The sequence below is a fragment of the Carettochelys insculpta genome, chromosome 15 (assembly GCF_033958435.1).
Source record: "Carettochelys insculpta isolate YL-2023 chromosome 15, ASM3395843v1, whole genome shotgun sequence".
Classification (NCBI taxonomy): Eukaryota; Metazoa; Chordata; order Testudines; family Carettochelyidae; genus Carettochelys; species Carettochelys insculpta.
Genome location: NC_134151.1, coordinates 1,835,764 through 1,854,444, shown reverse-complemented (window position 1 = coordinate 1,854,444; position 18,681 = coordinate 1,835,764). Strand labels below are relative to the sequence as shown.

The 18,681-nt window shown below is 44.6% G+C and overlaps 1 protein-coding gene across 5 annotated transcripts in view; it reads left to right on the top strand.

Moving 5' to 3' along the window:
• The window catches only part of LOC142021310 (protocadherin alpha-7-like), a 157,476-nt gene that overhangs the window by 113,503 nt on the left and 25,292 nt on the right, over nt 1-18,681 (top strand). The window contains exon 4 of one of the 5 annotated variants that reach the window (XM_075009960.1): nt 14,765-15,100. The exons of the other annotated variants lie outside the window; for them this stretch is intronic. Coding sequence (XP_074866061.1) covers nt 14,765-14,823 — 59 coding nt within the window. The 3' untranslated portion in view covers nt 14,824-15,100. Of the gene's footprint in view, nt 1-14,764; nt 15,101-18,681 lie in introns of those variants that run through there. 5 annotated transcript variants of the gene reach the window in all.

Below are 18,681 nucleotides of genomic sequence, written 5' to 3'. Positions count from 1 at the left end.
GCTCAGTGCCCAAGCTCACTAGATTGAACTTCTGTGGTTACAGTGTATACACACCCTCAGATCTGAAAAGCCAAATTCAGAATGGAGATGAAGTGAATCGATGCAGGATTAAGAAAGTTAACAGAGTGTCTAAACTGGTGTCATCTACGCTTTCTTTTGGCCCCTCAACACATATGTTTTGCCAGTTTATCCTTCTCCTAGACTTACTGGCTACTGTTACACTAGCGAGTTTTGCCAACAAAATCCTGGGTTTGTTGACAAAACTGGTGGAACATCCACATACAACATGCATGACAAAACTCAGCACTTTCACCGGCAGTGTTGTGCCTCTCAGCCCTGAGGCATAATGCTGACAAAAATGTTGTGCGGATGCTCTGGGGGTTGGAAGCCTTCTCTTAACAGACAGAGCATCACGAACAATGGTCAGCCCTGTTTGCTGTGCATCCAAGTGCCTGTTTTGTCGAGAGAGTAGCTGAGCAGTCCAGCAAATCTGTCAACAGATCAGAGCGCTCTCCCGATTGGCTTTCATGTGTGGCCACACTCTGTCAACAGAAATTTTGTTGGGAAATTTATTCTGACAGTGACTTCTGTCGACAGAGTGCTGGAGGGTAACTGTAGCCGCTAAGATTCTCTTAGATCTAATTCTAAATCAGATCCCCTTATATTCAAAGAACCAATTTTGGAGGTTATGTGCAATTCAGATCCCTTACATTAAACACCCACTTTACCAATGTAGTACCTTAAAGACTAACAAATTTATTTATTAGGTTATGAGCTTTTGTGGGTAAAACCTTCTTCCGATTCTCCAGTCTGATGAAGTGGGTCTTAACCACGAAAGCTCATTACTTAATAAATACATTTGGCAGTCTTTAAGGTGCAGTGTGAAGCTACAGACTAACATGGCCACCCCCCTGAGATTATACCAATGCGTAAGGGAAACTAATTTATACATTGAGAAAAAAGTGTACATGAATGTAACTCCCTACCCTTTTTTAACTTACATTTTCTTATACTGTAATTTCTCTTGTCTCTTCAGGGTGTGGTTTACAGTGGCTGCACTTTAAAAAAAAATCTGTTTTGATAATCATTACCGACTCAAAAAAATCTCTCTCAAACTGGTGGAATAACAGACTTAGAGCTCTGAAAGTCCTTGATATTAATAGTTGTTATTATTAATTAGTTACACTACATCCAAACACTTGCAATGCATCTAAGAAAACAGTCAAGCAAGGTCCTCATGGGGAGGAGCCTGAAATCAGGATTTTAGATCTGAAACGAGGGAGAGAACAAACAAGAAAGGACAGAGTAAGGAAAGACAGATCTTACAAAAAGATCGTCCGGTAACTCAGTTGCTTTACTTACATTTCTTAATGGGTAATTTTGTTACAAATCTGGTGTGATTTTCAGTTAAATGAAGGTTTGTTCTTGTCTGGGTGATCTTTGCTTAGCACCTAGGTTTTTTGCTTTTCTGTAATGATAATGGCAATGCCCAGTTACTTATGTATTTGATGTCTTGCATGCCAAGTGGTAATATTCTGCATTTATGCAGAAGACATGAATTACTTTCCCACACCTATTATTTCCCTAGTGCCTCAGTAAGTAAAAGAAACAGTCCTTCTCCTGCAGCTTTACTACTTTGGGTTGTGATCATGTCAGATCGTATAAGCTTAGCAATGATTTGCATGGCCAGGATGGAGCATGTGGAACTTATGCCTTTTTTACACTTGGCTGCAGTTGCTATCTTTCTTTCTGGTTACATCTCTGCTTTCACCAACTTTACTTTTTTACTCCTTACAGTCTTTAATTTTGTTAAAGTAAATTATATTAAAATAAATGTTAATTCAACACTTCGGTGTTGAAATTCCTGGAGCAACCTTAACTCTGCAGGTACGTACATGTGATTCATTACATGACCACATAAGAGGCAAATGTGATGTCTTTCAGCAAATAGTGTAATGGAAAATTATTGCAGCCTTTTCCATAACAGTACACATCCATAAATAGCCTTCGCATGCTATATTTACATTGTGTGGTCATAATAATTAAAAAATGCATTGTAATACACAGATGAGGGGACAGACCTGAAGTATCAGAGGGGTAGCAGTGTTAGTCTGTAGCTGCAAAAATAATGAGCCACAGCACTTCTCATTGTTTTTGCAGACCTGAGCCGTGTCTACACGTGCACGCTACTTCGAAGTAGCGGCACTAACTTCGAAATAGCGCCCATCACGGCTACACGTGTTGGGCGCTATTTCGATGTTAATAACATCGACGTTAGGCGGCGAGACGTCGAAGCCGCTAACCCCATGAGGGGTTGCGAATAGCGCCCTACTTCGACGTTCAACGTCAAAGTAGGGACCGTGTAGTCGTTGCGCGTCCTGCAACATCGAAATAGCGGGGTCTGCCATGGCAGCCATCAGCTGAGGGGTTGAGAGATGCTCTCTCTCCAGCCCCTGCGGGGCTCTATGGTCACTGTGTGCAGCAGCCCTTAGCCCAGGGCTTCTGGCTGCTGCTGCTGCAGCTGGGGATCCATGCTGCATGCACAGGGTCTGCAACCAGTTGTCGGCTCTGTGGATCTTGTGCTGTTTAGTGCAACTGTGTCTGGGAGGGGCCCTTTAAGGGAGCGGCTTGCTGTTGAGTCTGCCCTGTGACCCTGTCTGCAGCTGTGCCTGGCACCCTTATTTCGATGTGTGCTACTTTGGCGTGTAGACGTTCCCTCGCAGCGCCTATTTCGATGTGGAGCTGCGCAACATTGATGTTGAACATCGACGTTGCCAGCCCTGGAGGACGTGTAGACGTTATTCATCGAAATAGCCTATTTCGATGTAGGCTTCACGTGTAGACGTAGCCCTGAAGTATTATGCTGCTGCTGGTTGTTGTTATCGCTGTATAGTGGGCCAAATAGCTCCGACTAATGTTAGTGTCCTTTTGTGCTCAGCAGGCGCCACACAAAGATACAAGTCCTGCTAAGTGACTTGCCCAAGAACAACAAGTGATTCTGTGATAGAGGTGGGAATTGACCCCGTCCTTTGTGGTCCAGCTCAGCTCTTCTACACTCAAGGCCAAATTTCCTTTCCAAGAGATGCTCGGTGCCCTTTGCATGACACTGAAGCCTTAACTCTCCTTGAATTGCATGAGAGGCACAAAGGGTGCTCAGCACTTCCCAGGATTGAACCCTACATTGTTTCTGGGAAAGTGGTGGCAGATCTACTGCCCTGTTCCATTCCTTCTGTGCCCAGTGTGGTCCCATCACTTCACTAAGGAGGGCCTAGCAGGAGTAGAACCAGTGTAGCTGGCTCCTTTGTACCCTGAGGGGACCTAGAGCCAGGACAAGCTAGGAACAGCACTGTTTCCAGATGGCACCTATTAGGATAGCTCTAAGGATTCTCTAGCTTCTACCAGAGTCAGGGCTGGGCAGAGAATCAGAGATCTGAAACCCATTCATTTCCTTGACATCCTCCCTCCCCCCCCATTCTCCCACTGCAGAAACTTGGCGCAGGAGGGAAATTTCCAGCGTGTCATGTGATTAAAGCTCAGCCTCTAGGTTTCACTGCACTGTTTTGCAGACATGACATAAACAGCGTCAGGCCTTCAACAGTACACACATGCCATTTAAAGAGAAAGAGAAAGACAAAGGCTTCTTCCCATCTTCCCTGTTGTCCATTATGGGTCCCTATTTAACAGCCCAGGACTGGGCGGGGAGGGCAGAGCAAGGAGACCTACTGCAGTGCTCTTTCTGTTCATCTGGCATCTAAACTGATTATTTACTTAATGCTGCCCTAGCAATGCTGCATTGACTGTGGGGTTCAGTCCTTACTCATGTGTGTTCAGAGGGGGGAATGATGGACTCACAACAGTAATAACAGCACTTGAAAGCATCTGCTTTGTTATGAGGATTTCATTCTCAGAAAATCAAGGCCCCCCAGGCTTGTCTACACTGGGGTTTTATTCTTCAGAAAACCCCCTTTTTTCCCCAAAACAAACCAACAAGCAAACAGAAAACACAACACCCCCAGAGCTTTCACACTGCTGCCAAGCAGGACAATGGAAGGTAAGAGGCTTTCTCCCTCACAATAATTACGCAAGCTCTGCAAATGACTTTTGTGCACCACCTTCCCTTTCAAGGTCAGAAAGGAATGTGTGTGGACCAAGCAGAGCCTTTATCAGCTGATGGGAAGGCGCCTTTCACAGCGCTGTGGCTGTGTGAATGTGATTTTCAAACATTACTTATTTAGGCCACGTCTACACTATGAGATGAATTCAATCTTAAGGCAGTTAGTGCGATGTTACCACGTGGCTGTCTTCCCTGTAAACGCCATTAGCTCGATTTAAGGAGCACTAATATCGATATTACAGTATTGGCGGTGGCTGTTCGATGTAGCACCCCGTTTGAACGTAAAAGCTCAATTAAAGGCCAGTGTGGAGGTGCTGCGTCTTAAAATCAAGTATTTTCAGCCTCCAGAGGTGTCCTGTATGTACTCCACAATTCCCCACACTGCTCCGCTCTGGCTGCTGCTCTCCAGCTACGTCTACACGTGCCCCAAACTTCGAAATGGCCATGCAAATGGCCATTTCGAAGTTTACTAATGAAGCACTGAAATGCATATTCAGCGCTTCATTAGCATGCGGGCGGCAGCGGCGCTTCGAAATTGACGAGCCTTGCAGCCGCGCAGCGCGTCCTGACGGGGCTCCTTTTCGAAAGGACGCCGCCTTCTTCGAAGTCCCCTTATTCCCATGAGCTCATGGGAATAAGGGGACTTCGAAGTAGGCGGGGCCCTTTCGAAAAGGAGCCCCGTCGGGACGCGCCGCGCGGCAGCAAGGCTCGTCAATTTCGAAGCGCCGCTGCCGCCCGCATGCTAATGAAGCGCTGAATATGCATTTCAGCGCTTCATTAGTAAACTTCGAAATGGCCATTTGCATGGCCATTTCGAAGTTTGGGGCACGTGTAGACACACGTGTGCAGGAAATAGGTAACAGGAGAACCATGAATTTCAAATCAGGACCAGGAACCTCTGGGGTCCTGTTTGTATGAGAGCCTGAGAAAGGTCTTTCTTTCTTTGTTATTAGCGCTGTGAGCGTGTCTACCCATTACAAATGGCCCAGCATGGAGTTTTGGTTCTGTCTCTACACGTAGCATTTTTTTCTGCACTGCCTGGTGCCAGCCACTGCCCTGCCGCACCATGTGGCATCAAGACTGTTGTGGAGGGTCCTGCTTGCATAAGAGGCCAAGAAACTTCTTTGTAGTGATTTGTGTTTGTGTGTGAACAACCCTCCTTCCCCCACAGGCGCCACGTAGGTGGGGTCTTTCCCGCGCTCAACCACAACAGGTGGTTAGCCCTCGACCCAATAAAAGAATGTGCTGCCGTTCGGTGCTGACCATGCTGCCAGGCAGCACCATGTCCTGTCTTGCATGTGGTTAGGGCTGCAAGGGTGGGAGAGATTTTTGGGGGCTTGCAGTTGCTGGGGGAAGTCTCCTCCAGTGGCTAAGATTTTTGGGGCTTTTCTGCCACACGGGGGGGTGCTACTTCAACTGGCCCCCCCACTGAAACCCTCCCATGCCCACCTCCCCAACAAGTACTGGGGGGCTGGCTGCTGCCTGGGGGAAGTCTCCCACAGTGGCTAAGATTTGCTGGGGCTTTCCCCTGCACAGGGGGATTACTTCAACTGGCCCCCCACTGAAATTCCCTCACTCCCCAACAAGGGCCCGGGGAACTACCTGCTGCCAGGGGGAGAGTCTGCCTCAGTGGCTAAGATTTTTGGGGCATTTCTGCTGCCGGGGGAAAGTCTCATCTGGCAGCTAAGATTTTCGGGGTGTTGCTGCCATCTCCCATGTCGGCAATTTCTGAGTTATGAAGAGGGAAAGCAAAAATCTTTTTTTCCAGCCTTTTCTATCTCCTTTCTTCTGACTTTGGAACCCTTCATGCAGGGAAGAGTGGGTGGAGGGCCAGTCGAGAATACAGACTGTGCACAGAAGCTGTATAATAGACTAGGAAGCCAAATACCCTCCCCTCAGCAACTCTCTTTTTTCAAAAACTTTACTGTCTACTCATTCTTTATGCTTTTCATTGCCCCTGTATTATTTTTGGGGTCAGATGTAATCAAGGATGTGGGGGACAGTTGGTGGATGACCAGTTGAGAAGATACACACCTGCTGATTTTTGTACATCCTCAATTATTCAGTTACGGAAGAAAGAGATTTCTGTTAACTTGGAAACCTTTGACGATGCCCTACTTTTCCTTCCTTACCACTTAAAAAATGGACATTGGCTTAGCATGGGAGGGGGATGAGGGCAATGCAATGTGGGAAAAGGATGTCAAATACCAGTGAAAATTCCCAGAAGGCTATAGGGATGAGGGAACTGTGGGACAGGCTCCCACAATGCACTGCTGCAACAATTGACTTTGTGGAGGAGCACGTGGGGAGGGTGGATAGTCACATTCAAATTTATAAAATCCAGTGTAATAAAATCAATATTCATGAATTTGAATTTATCTCTTAGTGTAGATGTGGCTGTAGACATTAGAAGTCAAAATAAGTAACATTGGAAAAAAACCTGCAGTGTAGCCTTGCTGTGGAGGGACCAGGAGTCTGAATGCAGTTTCTTTGCTGTTGTCTTAGGTAATTATATTTTCACATCCCTAAGAGCATTCCCTTATAGTACAGACACACACACAAACACACAAACAGCTAAGAAGAGAAATGGGCTGGGTGGTGGGGAAAAGCCCTCGCAGCTGTTGTAGGAATTCTCTCTCTGTATTTGTAATGAGAAACATTGTGAACTGTTTCTACAAGTGCAGGTAGGTAGAATAATCCTCGAAGAAGTGGTGCAGAGTTGGTATGCTTTCTGGTAGTTATTGCTCAGCCTTTTTTCCCTAGCTCTGTCTGCAAGCCTTTTTAGATTCAAAATCTGATAGGAGACTAAAAGCAAGACTGTGCCCAGTTTTATCTTATCCCACATCTAATGCTGCCAGCTGCAGCAAAATTGAATTCATTGGCTAAGCTTTGAACAATATAAATTTCACTGGTAGTATTTTGATCCAGATCGTTGCTGGGGAAATGAAGTGCTTCTTTAGTTATCGCTAGCAGCTTACTTCTGTCTTGTGGCAGCTTTGCATGGCTTGTTCTTCATCTCTGAGAAAGCTAGTTTGATATGCACAAGGAAAAGCCAAATAACACTGCTGAAGGGGCTGACCCTGTGCAGGTTTCCCTGTCAGCAGACCCAACTGCTAGTCTCTTGCAAAAAAGAGAAGCAGCATCCGAGAGGGCTGGGAAGAGGCTGAAATCCTATGCACCGTGCCAAGTATCAGAGAGGTAGCAGTATTAGTCTGCATCTTTGAGAACAACAAGAAGTCCTGTGGCACCTTATAGACTAACAGATTGCATCTGATGAAGTGGGTCTTTGCCCCCGAAAGCTTATGCTCCAAATGCTCGAAAATGCTTCCGCTTATGCTCCAAAATGCTTCTGCTTCTTCAAGGATTATTCTATCTACCTGCACTTGTAGAAGTAGTTCACAGTGTTTCTCACTACAAATACAGATGCAATCTGATGAAGCAGGTCTTTGCCCACGAAAGCTTATGCTCCAAAATATCTGTTAGTCTATAAGGTGCCACAGGACTTCTTGTTGTTCTGTGTACTGTGTGGATTTCAACTACACGAGGGCATTCAGTGCTACAGCATAAAGAGCTTGGTTGCATGAAAGTCTGGGAGAGGAGACAGAGGATTCATTGTGATGTGGGTGTTCCCTTTCTCCTCCCATGGGAGCTACTGCAGTGTTTTCCCTCTGTGCCTCTCCCCAGTTCAACCACTTAGAGCTGGACACTGGGCTGGGTCTTTGTTCATAAGTCACACACCATTCGTCCATAAGTGCATCCTGAGTGCCTAGAGCAGATCTATAAAATCTTTGAAAAAGAAATACCCAGTTAGTTCTTTATACTGGTTGACTTTCTCTTGTCGGGCATCCTCAAGAACCTCAAGTGCTGAATGAGAGAATTTTCTGGACCTCTGGAGGTCAATATTGTCTAGCACGTTACCAACACTTCTGCTGTGTACTGAGCTCTTAGATGACATTTAGGGGGTAAATTACAGTTAAATAACAGTACAGAACACTGAGAGCCAGGACTGGTGACTGTAAGCAAACTTTGTGGGATCACAGCAAACTTGGCCACACCCATGATAAATGATGACCGGATAACTAAAATCATGCTGGATTACGGTTGTTGCTGAGAAACAGAGTTCCAGATTAGAACAAGAAGTCCTGCGGCACTTTAGAGATTAACAAGGGAAGGGATAGCTTAGTGGTTTGAGTATTGGCCTGCTAAGCCCAGGGTTGTGAGTTCAGTCATGTAAGGGGTCTGAGGCAAATAGATTAAAACAAAAGTGTTGCGGGGGCGGGGGAAGTAAAGCAATGGTGCTTGGCCCTGCCAAGAGGGCAGGGGACTGGGTTTAATGATCTCCTGAAGTCCCTTCCAGCTCTATGAGATGCATATCTCCATTTATTATTATTTATACAGAATTTTTGGAGCATAAGCTTTTGTGGGCAGAGGCCCACTTGGCCAGGACTTCTCGTTGTTTTGGCAGATACAGAGTAACACACCTATCCCTCTGATACCCCCACATTCAAGAGGTTCGTTCTGTATTTTACTTACAAGTGGTGGAGTACGGCAGGGGTGGGCAAACTTTTTACATCAGGCCCCACTTTTCGTCCTTGCAATTACCAGGGCCCCCCAACCCATCTAATGTCATCCAAACTGATGGGCATTTCAGTTATGTTCATATAAACCCCCCTGTCGGCACGTGGAAGAAAGTAAGCACGTGGAAATGGAAAAGCTGTGTTAATCGCTATGGAAGTGTAAATCAGCGGTTTCCAGCCTTTTCGAGACAGGGACCCACTGACAGTTCAGGAAGAGTTTTTGACCCAAGGCAATTCAAACTGGGGGAGGGTGGAAGGTTTTCTCCCTGGGAAGTAAGCACACGCCCCAGCTTAAACCCCTCTCAGCCCCAAACCACGCCCCCCATCTACCTCACACCAGCTCCATGCCCTGCCACTGCTGCTCCTTCACCGGGCTGCCACCACTCCTCTGTGCGGCTCACCCAGCCCTCCTACTCCCTTCCCCCACCTGCAGCACGGGCAGCCCCCTGCCCTGCTGCACTGAAATGGGACTCAATTTAATTTCTTTAATGGCTGGATCCCTCCTTATGTGTCTCATTAAATATATTGAAATATGTTACTGTTTTTATGTACATGTATTTACATCGGGGATTCCCAGCCTATGGGTTGGGACCCAAACATGGTCACCATTAGATTTTCTAAGGGTTGCCAGCTGAGCAGCTCCAAGCTTCATGTGGCTCTTTAAAGAGCCATTTGCTGCTCCCACCACTGCTGCCTCTCACTCCTTCGACTCCCAGTCCCTGCTCTGACACGCTGAAGTGGAACTTAAGTCTGATCTCCTGCACATCCAAGGACACAGAACCCCTTGTAATAGACCCCAAACCTCTGGCTGAGTTACAGAAGTCCTCAAATCATGATTTAAAGACTTGCATGATACTGAGAATCCACCATTTGCCCTAGTTCAAAACTGAAAGTGATTTGTGCTCCAAGATGCAGAGGAAGACAAAAGTCCCAGAGTCCCTGACAATATGATCCAGGGAAATTTTTTCAGGGCCCCAGTGGGTGAGTCAGTCAGAACCTAAACACGTGAACAAAACTGACCAGCCAGATACCCAGGAAAAAATTCTCTGTAGTGATTTCTAGCCCTCCCCATAAAGTATCCCATCAGTGGCCTTTAGAAATATTTTCTGCTCCCAGTCACAAATCAGCTACATGCTATTTTAGGTACCCTCATCCCCTCCACTACATAAATTTATCAAACTCAGTCTTGAAGCCAGTTAGGTGTGGTGGTTTTTACCCCTGCTGCTCCCCTTCGAAGACTGTTCCATAGTTTTGTTCCTCTGATGATTAGAAATCTAATCATCAGAGGAGAAAAGGCAAAACTTGTTCATAGCCAGTATGTCCATTTCATAAAGAGAGCAGAGATTCTCTGCCACAGCATAGCTTCTGGTCACGCTACAAGGCTAACAGAGAGACACAAATGACAGAAACCAGAAATACATTTCAAATATGGGAGTTTTTGATTGTAAGCCCCTGGTGCACAGTCTAACTCATTTCTGTGTCTTTACCTGTTGGAAGGGTAACAGCTGGCAGCACTGTGACTGTGTAGTAAAAGTGGCAGCAATTATGTTCCGAAACAGAACTGCACTCCCCCTGTTACCATTTGTAAATCTCAGGATCTTTCTTCATACACAAACTTTCAGGTTACATCTAACCATTTCAGGGATACTGGTTGCCCAAGGGGACTGGTAATAGGAAGGAGAACCTCTGGGTCTGCACTCGAAATGATTAGATGATCACAGTCCATTTCCCAGTAGGAATGCATCACGGAATCCACCATCATGATTGACGCTAATAGGCAACTTCAGCAGGGAGGCCAATAGGTCACTGTGCCTAAATCCCCAGAGGTCAGTTTGAGGTCATGCTTGTGGCACATTGGCTCAGCAGTGTGTTGGGAAGTCTTTCAGTATCTCTGCCCCTGTTCTTGTTATGTGGGTCAATTGTCTTCACCTTTTTTTGGGCACTAACTTCAATTTGATTACTTTCTGTTTACTTCTTGAACTTTTCTTTGGGGATTTTCAAAACGTAACAGCTGCAGGATTAAAAAGAAGCAAACTTATGGAGGGTTATGATTCCCTTCGGAATTCCTGTCCCATCTTATTTCTTCTCGCACAGCTCCCAGATGGGAAGCAGCTGTAACAGGCATTTGGGAAGCTGCCTGTGGGACCTGTATAGGTAAAGAGTGGGGTCAGTCTTGACTGAAGGTGTCCTTTGATGACAACCTCAGCCTGAATCTGGGAATTCTTCTCATTCTGCCCATTTCCCCAGCTTCATCTGAATTACAGCAGAGTCTGAGAGGTCTGCACAGTTGCTTCCTTTAGGGTAAAATCATCACAGGCTGGGTTACAAGTGGAAGTGAGGTGTTTCTGCCCAGAGCAGTGTTTGTTTGACACATAGCATGTGGGTGGACTTTGGAACAGCATGACATGATGATTTTCATCCTCCTACTATAATAAAGGAGAGGTGCAAGCAGGCAGTTAAAAATTAGCTACGTCTACTCTGTACAGAAGCTGGAAGGTGTGATTCCCAGATTGAGTGGACAGATGTGCCAGTTTTGTCTGAGCTAATCTGTCAACAATACCAGTGTGGGTCTGGCTGCTTTGTCTAACCCCATCAACCTGTGCTTGGGGGGGTCAGACAGCACTGCAGTTCCCACATCCATATATATTCTGTTTCCAGTTGATCAATTCATTTTTCACACATCTGCAGCTCCTGGCTTCCCTCCAGTGTCCCTGCCACCTGTCCTTTATTAGACGAGGCACATCCTCATGTCATGCTGTCCCACAACCTACCTACAGAGTAGAGACTTTGCAGGTGGAAGTGAGGGGAAGTTAGTGGAATTTTCACTTTTCATCCTTCGAGAGGCCCAGGGAAGGGAGCTCTGCCATGGTCTGCTGCCCACAGGACAATCTTCATCCCTTGTCCTCCTCGAAATGCAAGATATGGGGTGCTGCCTGGGGGATTTTCATTCCCCACCTTCTCGTAGGCCTTGTGAAGGGGGTTTGCTCTGGCAAAGAGTAGTGGCTTTCCTTGGGAGTTGTACATGTGCTCTGAGACAAGGTGACTGAGGGCGTTTTTATAGATCTAAAAATAAAAGGAATGTGAGTTTGCTGAAATGAATGTAGTGCTAGTGAGAGGTGACAGACTGATGAACCCAGGAATTAGATATTCTCTTTTCCAACAGAACTGGCATAGTGTAAGTTTCTGCTTTCCTTGTCTTTGCCCTGGAGGAAGCACATTTGGGGCTAGTGAGCAGATGGCTGTTCCCAGGCCAGCGAGTCTTTGGTGTCTCTGCTGCAACTGGTGGTAAGGGGACAAATCAGCATTATTGATGATGGTGGTCTTTGTGATGTGGAGATTTGTCCCACCAGGAATTTGGGTAGAGAGTCAGTTCATTTCACATAGGCCACCAAATTAGCACAAGATAGTAACACCTTTAAGCTGTGTTCAAACCAGTTATATGGAGGCAGTTCATCCAACAGCCATGGCCCAGAAGGCCAAGAGAGAAAGGGCCAAGGGCAGAAGGGGTGGGGCCAAAGGCACGTGGCCTTGGAGGGCCCCATCCCATTCCATCACAGCGGTATGCAGGGCTGCCAGCACTTCAAAGGGGGCTGGAGCTCCAGCCACAACTACTTCTGCAGCGGCAGCAGATAGAGCTCCAGGCCTCGAAATGCTGCACCCCGGGGCAATTGCCTCTTTAGGCCCCCTCATTGAAGATAAAAGTCTCCATATCACATTGGTCATCTAAGCCAGTTCTCCACAACCAGTGTGCCATGGCACACTTATGTGCTGCAAAACAGTGCTTCGTGTGCCTGAGAGCCATGCTCTGGGAGTGCCATCAGCTGCTCTGAGTGCAAGTGCATGGTGGCAACAGCAGTTCTAAGGCAGTGGTGGCAGCTCTGGTGGGTTGAACGCATTGAGTTGCAGGGGCTGGGGGCTCTTGGCTGCGAGGGAGGAGTGGGAAATTGGGTTATGGGGGGGAAGTGAGGGTTCCTGGCTCTGGAGGAGGGGAATGGGGATTGGGTTAGAGCGGGAGGCAGGGGATACCCGGCTCTGGGGGACAGCATTGAGTTAGAGCTGTGAGGTGGGGGTGGGAGGGTGCTGGGAGCCAGGACTTCTGAGTGCTGTTCCCCCTCCCCATCCCATGGGATGGGGGTGGGGTGAGAGTCTAGCCTAGTGGATAGTGCCAGAGTGTAGGAGCTAGGAATCTTGGGTTCCATTCCCTTTGTCCCAGGAGGGGGGATGGGAGTCTAGTGGTTAGAGTTGAGGAAGGCTGGGAGCCAGGACTCCTGCATTCTGACCCAGCACCTGGATTCCATCCCAGTGGGGAGGATTCTAGTCTCCTGGTTAGGGAGCTGGAGCCAGGACTCTTGGAGTCTATTCCCCTCCCAGGAAGTGGGATGGGAGTCTAGCCTCATGATTAAAGTAGGAGGCAGGAATTGTAGGCTCAAACCCAGCAGCAGGAGGAGAGTGGGGTCACCTGGTCTCTGTCCCAGTGAGGGGAGGTTAGTCTAGTAGTTAGGGGTCTGGGAACCAGGACTCCTGTATTCTAGCTGAGGAGGAGGGAATCTGGTTTTATATATATATATACTGGGTGTGCCATGAAATTATAACAAGTGCTGAAGTGTGCTACAAAGTGATAAAGGTTCCTGAGCACAGATCTAAGTGTAAAATATATGGAGTAAACCCTAGAAGATGTTCAGCCAGTATTTCAGAGTAACTGCAAGTTGCCCTCTGTACAGAGATAAGAATTTGCACTGTACAAACTGGTCTTTCAGATGAGAATGTCACTGCCTAATCAGTAGAAACGTATTCAGGTCAAGTGCCAGATGCAGTTATTCTGGAGAACAGTGTAGGTCTTTGCAGCCTTTAGGGAAGGGGCATAATAATGGAATACTGAACAAGGTTCTGTGACCAGTGCACAGATCTGAAGGAAACCATCGGAAGACATTTTTCTATTTTACAGACTATGATTATTGAGTGCGCAGTCCTGTGATTCTGGGATGTGAGCTGTTCATACACTGAGATTACGTTCAGCAAGGCTGCGTGCTCTACAGCGGTAGCACATGGTGTGTTCTGATTATCACAGAAGCCTGTGTGAAGAAGAACATCTCTTCTTAATGCATGAATGTGTAGGGAAGAGGGTACGTAAACAGTCCGTGAAATTGCGTTGTCTCCAATTTACCTATGCAATATTGCCAACCCAAAGCATTCAAAACCACACCTCAAGCCTGTAACATATTGAGACGGGCTAAAAGTCATGCTTTATTTAAACAAATAAATGTAGACTTATTTTATTTATTATCTGGTGTGCGAGTCTTTAGAAATCAACATTTTAGGCTTTCGCCTGCAACTGCAAGGTCTGGAATTTTTTTAAACTTAATTCTTGAAGAGTCTCACATAATCACAAGGCTCCAGGATCTGGGCCTTTAAGAAAGACAACGAATACTGTGACATTTGGCAATGCAGCCTTTGAGTGAAAGGTAGAGGATGGATGGGCATTGGCTTTTGGTCAAAGGGACCTAGGGAGAAAGGAATGTAGACTCCTACCAGAAAGCCCAGGAGCAGAAGGAGAAAGGGAGAAAGATTAAGCCGATGTTTATGTTGTATTATCATTATTTGGTATTATTATCTGAGTTGATGTTAAATTGAAACCTCAGAAAGGAGCAAATGTGAGTTCATGCAGTGCAAGTAGGGTTTATTGGATCTGAGTGGGAAGGAATGTTGCCTGCTTACAGATTGCATCTATCAACCCTGGTTTTGTATTGAGATGGAGCAGAATTACGTGGGCGAACAGCTGGAGGGTTACAGGTATGCTTGTTGCACTCACAACAGGAGAGTAGGAGAGAGAAAACTGACGGTTCCTAAGATATCACTAATGTTCAGTTTAGAGGTGGTGGAGAATACCATAAACCAGTTCCATATTACTGACACTAGGAAAAAATAGTCTTTGTGTAAGTTTCAATATAAATCCAAGAACCAGTTGCATCTGGTGCCTCACATTTGTTCTGCATAAGAGGAGAGGTGAATGGCTGTTCTGTAGATGCCTGCTCCATTTTCTTGACTGAGGGGATAAAATGTTGTTCTTTTTCAGGTCACAGATACAGTGGAAACTCAGAATTACAGAATCTCAGGAATGGAGGTTATTTGTAACTCTGAAATGTTCATAACTGAGCAGGAGACATATAATTCACCTCAAGGAGTTGAATCCCAAAGTTAATTAGTGCTTTATTTCTTAATAAGTATCATCAGCATGGAAGCATGTCCGCTGGAATGGTGGCCAAAGCATGAAGGGCTGTACGACTGTTTAGCATATCTGTTATATAAATACCTTGCAATGCCAGCTACAACAGTGCCAGTGAATGCCTGTTCTTACTTTCAAGTGACATTGTAGATAAGAAGTGGGCAGCATCATCTCCTGTAAATGTAAGCAAACTTGTTTGTCTTAGCAATTGACTGAACAGGAAGTAGGACTGAATGGACTTGCAGGCTCTAAAGTTTTAAATTTTTTTTTAATCCAGATACATTACAAAAAAAAATCTACATTTGTAAAATGCACTTTCACAATAGATTTCACTGCTGTGCTCATATGAGATAAATTATAAAACCACTATTTCTTTTGCTTATTGTTACAGTGCAAATATTTGTAATAAATTAATAATATAAAGTGAGCGCTGTATACTTTGCATTCTGTGTTGCAATTCAAATCTATATATTTGCAAATGTAGAAAAAATAAAAATTAATACATTTCAATTGGCATTCTTTGTTTAACAGTACAATTAAACTTGAAGTTAATCTTGATTCATTTTTGAAGTCATGCTTCATATTCTGTGTTAACCATGTGAGTTAATTATGTTTAATCAACAGCCTAGTAATTGTGGGTACACATGTGTTAATGCATTTTTGCTTATACATCCTCACTTTTAGGTTTTGAGACTATAACGCTGGATGTCTGTGTCTGACTAGTACAGGGAAGTAATAATACATGCAGCATTCTTAAACGTGATTGAGTGGCATTCTGCTCTATAAACTATGTATTCTTTGCACTTCCTAAGCCCTCAGTGAAATCTCAGCTGCTGATCAGCTGTTTATGTGCTGTACTTTGACTGAGATGTTCACTATTCCATGTGTCAGCAGAAAGAGCTACAAATAGAGCTTTCATCTGCTGTTGTAGTAGTGCTCTGTTTGTTTCTGCTGGTTACCTGAAGCTGAAGATTGCCATTACTTCTTCAAGTCTGGTGGAAAGTGAACACATTTAACCTGGGCTAAGAGCCACCACTACGAGTTGGAAGAATGGGAAGACAGGTACAGCTTGTGTTTCTTGTTCCTGATGCTTTTTAGGTGGAGAGACGTTACAAGGTGAATGAAGAACCAATTCCGATGCTACCCAGCCTGTGTCATTCTTGTTCTCTGGTAACTCAGCTTGCCGAAAAATATTTTGTAAATATCTTGAACGAGCTGTTGCAGTCCCCCTTTTATTCAAGATGGTTTGCGCATGATGCTCATCACTCTGACAATCTACATGGAGAGTCATATTGTAATGCACGTCCCTTCCCATTATCTGGGTTGCTGATAGGTGTGATTTAAGAAGGATGCTGGGAAAAGGGAGTTGAAACAAGCGTTCTTGTGTAGTGAGTGATGCCTCCAGTTACTAGTGCTAAGGGAGTCAAGAACTGCAGTGTAAGGGCTCTAGCTATGTGCAAGCTTGTTGGATTTGTAGATAATGTTGTCTCTCCACATACTTTCTGATATTCCATATTCTGCGATATTTTTATGATGAGACTCACTAGGTGGCCTGTTATTCGTGGATTTTCAGTGTTGTGTTTATTTTTTGCATGTGAGCAATGTTCAGTCTATGAAGAAATGTTGTTCTAGCTGAGTTTGGTAATACAGACCTTCTGGGAAAGCTGTGGTGAACTGCAAGATATTTGCTGTTTGTCTTAATCTCTCTAACTGCAGGAAAAGCTCATGGCAGAGTTGGTCCCTGAGCATTTTTTGGCGTTTGAGCTGAGAGTTCTGAAAGAGGGGTTTTTCTGCATGCTGTTTGTGTCCACCTCCATTCAAGGACTGGTGCATATAGTCTAAATAAAACAAATTATGCTAAGAATATATCTAGACTCCACATCATTAATTTCTTTTCCAATGGAATGCTGATCTACAAAGCCTCAACATCTGCTGTTGCTTAGCAGAGGAGTGTTAATACCACAATCTTCCTTGTATGAATCAGTCTGCCAGGACATGATTGTGCCTTGCTGTTGTCAGGATCCATCATCCAATGTGTCTCTGTATTGTTCCTCTAGGACTCTCTGTGGCCACATTTAAACACAGAATTTGCAATATCTCCTTTTTCTGTGCAACCATTAACTAGCTAGTCAGTCATCTCCTTAACAGTCAAAACCCAATTCATAGCAGATAAACTAAACATATATTTACTGTAAGACTACAGAGAGGAAATTAAATTAAAGGGATAATTAAAATCTTAAACATTTAACAGGAATTCCAGGGCCTACCAGCTACAACAATAACACTCAGTTAATAGGCAAGAAGGTAGAAACAATGTCACCTGCCAACCCTCATAACTATTAAGTTCTTTAGCACTTGACTGCTTTCTGTCAACCTGTCTGAGCTACCTTGGCGCATGACAAATTGGGAAGAAAAGTAACTGTATACATCAGTTCTAATATAGTTTCCCAGAGATCTCCCCTTGCTTTTTATTCAAAAATTGTGTACAGTGTTGTAGCTGTTTTTGTTCCAGGGTATTAGAGAGACAAGGTGGGCAAGGTAATATTTTTTATTGGACCAACTTCAGTTGATGAAAGAGATGAGCTTTCAAGCTCTGGATAGGCTCCGAAGTTTGTCTCTCTCACAGATCAAAATTGATCCGCTAAGTGATAGTCCTTCACCCTCATTGTCTGTGTAATGCAAAGATGTCACAATTGCAAAACATTCCTTAAAGTTGTGTCAATACAAGATAGTCATTTTGACTAAGCCTTCTTACCATTTGAAATTAGTAATATACACATCAACTATATTTTCCTACGGCTGCTATCCGATGTGCATTGTGGCATGACTCTTATAAATTCTGCCTAATAATTACTTTCTAAGTTTGATGACCATCATTGTTCATTTCAGATGAGTTCTTTGCCTGTTGCTGTTCACTATGAGCAAAACGTCATGTTTATTCTTCAGTTAGAATTCTTATGTGTCACTAAAGAGTGGGTAACACTTTTTGTGAAGCTGACTTCATTAACACGCAAGTGAGCAATTCATTTGTGTACTACAAAGCATAATTCTCGGTACAAGGCAAGAGCAAGCCAGGTCCCTTTCTGTAATGAAGATTTCACAATTTAAATCTAAACAAAACATAACAGAGATTGCTTATTAATTGTTACACAGGGGTTATGGGGAGATGGTTAATCAGTTGCATTATAGGTACTATTCCAGCAAGTTCAATTTAATCAGTAAACAATAGGCAACATTTGTTGAATTTGCTCAATATTGAATAGTCAGTTTTTGTTATTCAGCAAATATTGAAATCTGCATACGAAAAGGGATGGGGGCTAGTGGGAGGAGGATTTTGGCAGGTGGCCAGGTGGCAAAAAGGAGTGGTGCCTGACATTTTAAGCATCTGTTTATTGTCAATTTGTTTGGCTAGAATACGAATACTTTTGAAAATACTGGATTTGTGTCTAACCCTTCAAGTATTCTTTTTGTTTAATATTTTTACTTTACTGCTGTAATGGTAGTTGTATGGTCCCCACTGCAGCTGGAAAAACACAGTTTTTGTGTTATTAATTTTAATTGGTGTTATGAGAGTTTGTGTGTTGGGGGAATGAGTGTTGAAAAAATTAATAAATAACTGTAAACTAGTTCTTAGTAGATGCCCAGATACTGAGGTAGTGCCAGTGTAGCTCTATTGAAGTCAATGGAGTTATCCAAATGTACCCCATGACGCAGGAGGTGGGCTTTCCAGGTTAAGGGCCGAGATTTACAGTAGCGCGTTGGTGCCA